The sequence below is a fragment of the Plectropomus leopardus genome, chromosome 10 (assembly GCF_026936395.1).
Source record: "Plectropomus leopardus strain MGB_pleo_1.0 chromosome 10, ASM2693639v1, whole genome shotgun sequence".
Taxonomy (NCBI): Eukaryota; Metazoa; Chordata; class Actinopteri; order Perciformes; family Serranidae; genus Plectropomus; species Plectropomus leopardus.
The window spans coordinates 27,025,963-27,035,190 of NC_142185.1; the positions used below are offsets into that span (position 1 = coordinate 27,025,963).

At 39.2% G+C, this 9,228-nt stretch overlaps 1 protein-coding gene across 12 annotated transcripts in view; it reads left to right on the forward strand.

Annotated features, from left to right (window-relative positions):
• lmo7a (LIM domain 7a) overlaps nt 1–7,441 on the forward strand; it is a 77,483-nt gene extending 70,042 nt beyond the window's left edge. For 9 of the 12 annotated variants that reach the window (XM_088083452.1, XM_088083456.1, XM_088083455.1 and 6 more), the window contains 7 exons: nt 1,873–1,928; nt 2,119–2,277; nt 3,223–3,403; nt 3,678–3,992; nt 5,497–5,605; nt 6,056–6,158; nt 6,747–7,441. In XM_088083452.1, the coding sequence (XP_087939578.1) occupies nt 1,873–1,928; nt 2,119–2,277; nt 3,223–3,403; nt 3,678–3,992; nt 5,497–5,605; nt 6,056–6,158; nt 6,747–6,769 (946 nt within the window). In that variant the 3' untranslated portion in view covers nt 6,770–7,441. The remainder of the gene's footprint in view (nt 1–1,872; nt 1,929–2,118; nt 2,278–3,222; nt 3,404–3,677; nt 3,993–5,496; nt 5,606–6,055; nt 6,159–6,746) is intronic. The other 3 variants (XM_088083461.1, XM_088083462.1, XM_088083463.1) reach the window with 2 other exon arrangements.
• The last annotated feature ends 1,787 nt before the right edge of the window (nt 7,442–9,228 follow it).

Consider the following 9,228-nt stretch of genomic DNA (forward strand, 5'->3'; position numbering starts at 1 on the left):
GTTCTGCCTCTGTTTTCTTATTTTCTTTTTATTTTGCTGTGTTCAGAATGTTTCCGGGCACAACACACAGGTGAGGTCGGGACTTTATAATGTAACTATCAGGTGGCAGACAGCACACATCCAAGAGGGAGCTACAAATATCTTGGACATAAAAATATTTAAAGAATAATTAATTAATTTAAACCAAAGCAAAAATGCATGACACAAATGTCGATATGAATTAATACAAATTAAAAGACTTAAAACAACAAAAGCAATAAAACCACAAATTAAAAGGTAATAAAATACTTAAAAAATAAAAAAAGACAACATCAAATGAGTTTTTTTTTTAAAAATCGTTTTAAGAAGTGATTTAAAAGAAGTCACAGATTCCTGATGGCAAAGGCGTGATCACCTTTAGATTCAGTCCTCGACTTTGGTACAGAAGGGCCCCACCTGTTAACGTGTAGCACACAGCACCAAAACGCCAAGCAGACATCTCTGGTGTTGGCTTTCACCTTCACTGGCAATACTTTTTCACAAACAACAGTCGACAATTTCTGCATAGTATACCTTTAAAGAAAATGCTTCTTCTCTGTTTTGAGCTGATCAGCTATTAAAACTAACAAAACCCGCTTTCTTCATAACCAGTTTTAATGATTAATAAAACCTAACAAAATTATCTTACAATGAAAATGTATTATAATTTTTCATAGTAACATGGGTTGTATTGGCAACACGGCTGAGTATCAGGATCATTACCTTTAAGGGACGGAACAAAATAACCCAGTACCAACCAGTACTAAGACTCATCCAGTCAAACTATACATGCATTCAGTTTTTTTATGGCATTAGTATGGGTATCCTAATTTTTTAAACAATAACCAGCCCTATTTGGCAACACTATTTTAGGTCCAATTTAGTATTTATAAGAAGTACAGTATATAAAAAATGAATAAATGGTTTATGAGGCGCTATTTTAAATTAAAATGTTTGCCAATGATTACAGTTCCTCCCGTGGGTACCCATAAGTGGAGCCTGCTATTAAAAGATAATTAAGGACAATAAAGTAAAACACAGTTGTAATAATATAAAATATGCCTTCAGAGGAGAAATTATATTTACTGACAAATACTGCAATTTGAAAAAAGTACCTTAAATGTCCTTATATCTGCTCACAACTATGTTATAGTGTGTTAAAATAAATTTACTAAATGTTTGTATGTAAATATTAAATCGTGGGACTTCAGCTCTCACAGTGTTTATTTATTCCTAAATTGATAAATGTTGCTTTCATGTGAGCTTCTTCACATTTTCAGCTCCAAGCTCACCTTCTCTGAGTTCTTTTTCAATCCTCTGCACCAGGAGTTATCTTGGCAACACACTTTGTTCTTGCCTGAATCTACCAAAAACTGCAAAAACGGTGTCTCACAAGCACGCGGCCCTGCCAAACACCAACACCAACAAACGGGAGCGATTTGTCACTCACATACTTCATGTAGCATTGCAGCAGATACAAATTTAACATGCAGTGTGTCTTTGAAGCGGTAAAAATTGTGTTTTTCTTTTGTTATATTTCCAGCACTCTTATTCGGACAAAACAAAAATGGCACATATTAACTGTAAAGCTGATGAGTCGAGGTATTCACCGCGTAGTTGCTCCCTTTTGAACCAAATCATTCAAACAACATCTCTGTATATAAACTGCAATGAAATTGGACGTTCTCCAGAAAGTGGGTGAGGTCTCCAGCTGAGACGGGAATTACCTGTGATTGGTCTGCAATCAGCATTTTCCTTTTACAACTATTTTCACTGTGGCTTTCCAATATGTCAAATGTTTAAAAATGTGTTTTTTATGGTGGTAAGTATTTATTTTTTTCTTTTGTTTGACAGGGCGAAATCTAAATCAACTTCCCAGCTTGATGAAGAGGAAAAACCTCAGAGAAAAGGTCAGTTTTCTTGATTTAATGTGTTTTCCATCTGTTGGGTTTAACTTTAATCAAAAAAGTGATATATTGGATTGAAAGCAACAGCAAGCATTTAGATATCGGCCTTAATTTCTCTTAACTCTGGTTATTTTGCTAATTACTCAATGTTTGCATATTGTTGGGCATATATGTGGGCTGTGCTCTGCTGTAGGTGTGTGTGTGCAGCCGGGGGGCATGGCTCACTGGCTGCTGGAGGAGCAGGTGAGGAGTGCACGTGACAAACAGGCCCAGAGTCAGTGGGCTGCGTCAGAGCTGGAGATGGAGAGGAGAAACATCCTCAATGCCATGAGATACAGAGAGCCAGAGAGAGGTGGGCTCGGCGCCGCGTCCGCTCTCTGTGACGCCTTTGATCAGCAGATCAGTCAGCGAATCAGAACTTACAGCTGTTTGATTAACAGCTGACCAATCAAATGGTGAATCAGCCAAACAGAAAATTAAATGCAGCGAAACCAATTAAAGGTCCAGTGTTTGGGAATCAAGGAGATATATTACCGCCATGTTTCTACAGACGCACAGAGCAAGAGCTTTGACCTACCTGAAACTACACAGTTTTTGTCCAAGCGGCAGCAGTTCTGAGCAGGAGTCCTATTAAAAAGCAGAATTTCTGATGTAAAAAAAATAGATTATATATTAGGGGTGGGGGGAAAAAGATACAGCATAGTATCACAATATTTTTGTGTGACCAGTAATATTTTATGGTGACTTAAGTATCTGTTCGGGCAGAGAATCGGAGCTCTACCTCGAGCAGAAAAACCAAACACTGGTTCAAAACAGGGAAATTCATGTTTGCGCTCTTCTGTCGAACAGCATCAGAAAAACACTTGTGTAACATAAAAATACATTTTTCAGTGTTTTCATCAGTTTAAATTAGTGGGTCCCTTTCTTCTGAAGAGGAAGAAACCTCTGTTGATAATTTAGCTCCCAGTAAAAACCTCCTGAACGATGAACACTCAAGGAATCCTAACTGGGAGCTCACACCTCATGCTGGATGCCACTAAATCCTACTCACTGCTCCTTCAACTCAGTGATTGCAGGGCGATTTCTCTCAGATCAGTTCCATAATTTAGTTATTTATATAGTTGTTTTATAAAAAATTCTCAAGTCTGGGGAAACACCGAATCTACATCTTCACAGTCTCATTCCTTCCGTCCCATTTCCTCCAAGTTCTCCGCCAGTTGTGATCTTTTTCTGACTTCCCAGAAACGTTCATTTCACGCAGCATGATGTTGAGTTTATCTCTCCTCCCTGGTTGCAGTGGCGGGCAGCGGACCGGGTGAGAGGAAGGGTCAGCTGTCCTTGTCGCAGGCAGAGCTGGAGCGGCAGCAGATCCTGAATGAGATGAAGAAGAAGACGTCGCTGCTGACGGACGGAAGCTGGATCCGCCAGCGCTCCTCCAACACTGTCAAGGAGACGGAGGATGTGCCACCCATGCGCAGGTACAGTCCACCCAGCATGAAGAAGAGGACAAATTCCCATCTCTGGTGTGGTGGTGTTCGGGTTTTCACACTTATTATATCCTGTTAACCTGTTGTGTGCCTGAATTAAAACATTTATTAGTCTGGCTACCACTCTGACTCTGCTTTGGCAGACTTGATTGGCCCATTAGTAAATATTTGAACGAAAAAAACAACAGTTACAGTCAGTAGCCAGACAGTTTGAATGCTTCTACTAACGGGTTAACATGGTGTGTGGCGTGGGTTCGCTTTGCAGAGGCGAGTCTCTTGACAACTTGGACGCCTCCTACAACTCGTGGCGTTCATCTTGGACACCCAGAAGCAACTCTCACATCCCAAACTACTCTCGGCCTCACTCTGCCCTCTCTGGCAGCTCTTCTTTTTACGGTGGCGGGCGGTCCGGCTCCTCCACTCTGCCTTCCTCCTACTCCATGAGCTCCCTCCGAGGTGGGGCAGGAACCCCCTCGTCCCCTTGGTCCCGGCAGTCGCCTTCCCCCTCACCCTCCTCCCCGTCACCCGCCACCTCTCCAGAGCCGACGTCTGAGGCAGGCGCCCCTCAGCAGCGGAGCAGGTAAAATTAACAATGCTGCTTCGCTTTAACACCCCCAGCAAGCCGCCTCTAACCTCTCACTGGTATACGGGGTTACATAATCGTAGTCCAGGTGGTTGTTTGACCATGAGTTTGGATGAGGAGTGGTGGTGAAGGGAAGCTGAATCTCTTTTTTTTTTCACTTGTTCTTCTACTGAGTGTTATAACATGATGTTGTAGATGATATTGTTTCGTGTGACTTTCTTCATTCGTTCACTCTGCATTTCACAGCCGACAGGTTCAACTCTGACTTTTCTGTACATTTTTTTTTTGCAGATTCCCAGTTTAATTCCACCTGCACATACAGTGTTGTTTTGAGTTTTTTTGTTTTTGTGTTGGAACTTATATTTTAAGAGTCAAGCTAAAACTGCTGAGTATTTTTTGCCATGTTAAAATTATGATTATTTTTTAATTATATTATTTTTTCTTATTATTTTACTCTGGTTAGAAATATTAAAATAAATATGTTTAAAATACTTTATATATGGCACAAAACATTTAATTCAAAAACATTAATAAAGAAATTCTTGTAGGTGACTAAACAATTGAATTAATTAAAATGAAGAAACACCGTATTTTACTGAATGTTTTCATAGAGCTATGGTCATCAGGGAGCTTCTGTTCCCTGTAAAGCAGAGGACATGATTAAACCAGAATTTATATTACTGAAGGCCAACATTGGAAACCTTTCTGTCAATGTGATAGGGAAAAAGATCCTGTAAATCATTAGAACGAGAAACCTTTTCAAAATATCGAGTTCATAAAAATCAAAATTGTGGGTTACTATCTAAATATGATGAGAAACTTTCTTGAAATAATGACTTATTATCATAAAATAATAAGATGTTTTGAAACCTTTTGAAAAGAATGACTCAGTATCTTAAAACAATGAGTATTCTTCTCAAAATGATAACTTAGTACCTCAAAATATTGAGAAACATTTTCACAATATTAACTCAGTATTTCAATATAATGAGAAACTTTATTAAAATAATTACTTAGGGTCTCAAAGTTATTTCTTGATATCTTAAGTATAGTATCTCAAAATAATGAATGAATTAGTAAATCAAAATCATTAGAATTTTTCTCAAAATAATGACTTAGTATCTTAAAACAATGAGAAACCTTCTAAAAATAATGAGTTAGTATCTTATAATAATAAGTGACTTTCAGAATAATGAGAAACTTTCTTAAAATAATTACTTATTATCTCGAAGTAATTTGATAAATGAGTTAGTATATCAAAATTCTGGGTTAGTAAATTCTGACACCAAGTTGTTATTTTGAGTGTCTCATTAAAATTACTTACAAGATATTTTTAGTCATCACAGTGGCAGAATTGGGCCTCTGTAGGAAACAGGTGATCTGTCACTTTAACCCCGCTGTATACCCGTGTGAACCGGAGTTTTGTGTGTGTTTGCTTACATACATGCATCATGCATGTGTGGTCGCCTCTCAAATCACAGCTTTACGTTTTGTAATCCAGGTCAGTGAGTGGCAAGAAAATCTGTACGTTCTGTGACGCCCCGCTGGGAAAGGGAGCAGCCATGATCATCGAGTCCCTCGGGCTCTGTTATCATTTGGGCTGTTTTAAGGTGAGAGCCGAACTCCCGTCGGCCTTCAGAGCTGCACAACTCGGCCGATTCTCAAAAGCTAACCTGATCACTCCAGACTTCTTTTATTACTAACCTGGTGAATCCTGGTGAATCTCAAGGTCCTTCACAGCTGAGCAAAGTAGATTTCCTGTGCCAAAACCTGCAAGCCAAACTAATCAACTCCTCCTTCACTTTGTTTGTTTTTACCAACTTTTTATTGTTGATCCGTCCTGGAACTTTGGTCCTAACTTGAGCTTTGTCTCCTACATCTGAACAGTGATCCACTCTGCCAGTCTTTGTCCTTTGACTCTCATTTGTTCTGCATTTTTCTCTTTCTATACATACGATCAAGGGGCTTTTGTCTGTCCTCATCCCTCCACCTTTGGACTCGGACAGTTTATTGTTAAATCAGTTGCTCTTTAACTTATCCCATTTCCCAAACTCCCTCAGTGTATCGACTGTAAGTCTGACCTCGGAGGATCGGAAGCCGGGGCTGAAGTCAGAATACGAAACAAACAGCTCTACTGTAACTCCTGCTACGTGCGATTTAAAGGTGAGTGTGTCTTCTGCTCTCTCTAAAAGGACACTTTACTGATTTTTAACCAGATTTCTATCGTAGCAGTGTGGGCAGTACGTGTAGATGATTCTACTATCCATCATGTCCCATCATGACGAGTTTCAGAAAAGGAATTTATTAGATTATTTGAAGAATGTTAACATTTATTTTGATATTTTACAATGCAACGTCAGAAAAACATGATTCATACAATCCAGCTTCCCATGTATGAGCATTTTTCAGACTTTGATTAAGTCAATTTAATGCCAGTGTTTTTAGATAAATGAATTCAGTGCCTTTTAAGACTTTATAAGGATTCGTGGGAGCCCTGACCTTCCAGCAGGCGTATTCTTTAGACTGGTGTGGAGCAGTGCATTCTGGTAGTTGTATGTTTTCTACCTGTGGGGCAAAAGTAAATGCCACAGCCCATTTTCAGCCCTTTTTTCTCAATTTTCTCTGGTCATATAACACAGATTTCACAAGTATTTGCCTCTTTCCACAGCATAGGCAGCCCAGTTTAATGAAAAGCCCTTATTTCCAGCAGTGAAATACTTCTTTAAGTGTAATATTGCTGTTTTCTTTCAGCTGGCCAGCCAACCTCTATGTGATGTGACTATACTCCAGCAGATTGATGAAGAGACTACTTATGACAACAACCCATGAACACTTAAGTGAACATTGAAGCCATTGCAAATAGCTGGGACGTGTGGTTTGGACGTACTTCCATTTATGACTAAAAATCTCCTCACTGATGAGAATTATATTCACTTTTTTTTTCCAGTGTGTGATTGAGAGGGTAAGCTTGCAAAAACATAATGTACTTTAATGTGTTTATATCATAATAAGTATTACTGTTGTACAAAGTGTAAGGGTTCTGCATGCACCAGAGTTTTTAAATGTTTTAGCCACGAAGCTAGTCAAAATTGTCTTTAAGATTATTGAGACAGATGTTTTCACTGAGAGGTTTTAGAGAGTTTTAAAGGAATCCTGCAGGATCGTCTTTGCTTCTTTTTGCGCTAAGTCTTGTGGTATTAACTCATTTGTCGATCATCTTATCGTGTCGATGTGCCTTTTTTCGTTTGTAACAGGGAGAAGTAATTAATAGAAATCTTTCACAAATATATTTAAAAAACCGTCTACTTGGATAGCACTTATCTGGAGTTTTCACTGATAGATGGATTGTACACATAAGCAGGTTTCCGTGTGAGGAATACAGTATATCATACTGAATGGCATTGAGGCAAACCGTAACATTTGTAAATAAAATGTTTAAATGCTTATCTGGTGTATGTGTGTTTTTGTTGACTTTTTCCAGCTGTGAAATTGCATAATTCTTTGCAATAATATTCCCTTACATGATGCAAGGCTCTTCCTGCCTCTGTAATCAGAAATCATTATACTCATCTTTCTCTGTCTGTCCGTCTCATTCTCTGTTTCTCTGTGGTGCCACACTCATAATGAAAAGAATTTCAATGAGCTTTTGTGCAAAGGTTCAGAGGGCCTGCCTGCTCTGTGTTCTCTGAAGCCAATTTGTCATGCATATTTCATTCAGAGCACACGCATTACATTTGATTACACTTTGATAAGCTATTTTCTTAATGTATTCTGTCATTTTGGCGGTTTCGTGAAATCATATCTGCATAAACATACATTGAATATTCATACAGGCAGGGAGGGATGCTCTTGATTGTTGAGTCTGCGGCTCCCAAATGCATTTAAACAGAAAGGTAAGAAACTGTCCTCATTTCCCACAAATGGAAATAAGCTCAACTGAAGCAATATATGGAAATAAGTCGGGCCGAGCATAAATTGGCTCTGTATTCTCGAGGTGAAGCACAAACAGCCCCCGGAGGCAGACATCTCAAATTCTTAGATTCCTTTTTTAGATTTTTCTTGGCACTCTCGTGGGAGAGGGAGATTTTAATCCTTACGCTTAGAAAACAAGCACGGTCTGAATGGCGCCGAGCAGAGTCTAGTGGCTGAGAAATATAAAACCTTTCAGGATAAGTATCCCATCTTTTTCCTCTAAAGCCAAGGCCACAACCAGCCGTTATGGAAGGCTTTGACGTAGAGAATCAAATGGGTTGTGTGTGTGTGTGTGTGTGTGTGCATGCTGGCGCTTACAGAGAAACAGTATGCTTGGCTGCTCAGAAGAATAGAGGTCTGTAAAGAGATGGAACACAGATGGAAGAGCTTAGATCTGCTTGCTCTACCGTCCATCAAAAACTAATTCCTAACTCTAACAGCTCACCATTGGCCTCTTTTTAATGCTCTCCCACTGAAGGGAAAGATTTCATAATTTTTTCAGATGAGTCAGGCTCATGCGGATGATTTTTCACCTCACAATCAACACACAAGAGTGAGTCCAATAATCATGCTCCATTTCCACACCAACGGCTTTAATCTTAGGTTTAGCTTAGACCCTCCAGAGGGGGGCACTGTGATCTAATATTTTTACCAAGAAAGACTGAAATGATTCAGCTGCAGCTGGATGATAATGCTGCTGCTGTTTTTACAACTAAGCATTACACACTTCATGAGAAGCAGAGGTGCTCTGTCCTTTGAATTTAGCTACAGTGGTTTATAAGGATGAATAGATTACTGTATTACCAAGCATAGCCAGGGGCCCAAAGTGTCGGGGGGAAGGGGGCTCCTAGCCTGCACCTGCAAAATGTCACTCAAATTAAAACATCCCAAGAAAAGACACAAACATCAATGTAGGGCATGCAAAGGAACTACAAAGCGACCACAAGGAGAAACAAAACAACCAAAAATAGGCAATTATACCTCAGAGAGACACAAATTGACCTACAACAAAAACATGCAGAGAAAACAAAACAACCTTAAAGACACAAATTTACACAAAACAACTAGACACAAAACAACTAGAAACACATGCAAAAGAACTATGAAGAGACACAAAATGACCAAAAGAGACACAAATATACCTCAAAACACAAAAAACAACTACAAAGAACCAAAACAATTGTAAAAGACACAAAAAAACACCAGGACAAACAAAAATGGGGCCTTTTCCACGTCTGTGCCCACGGCCCCATTGTCTCAT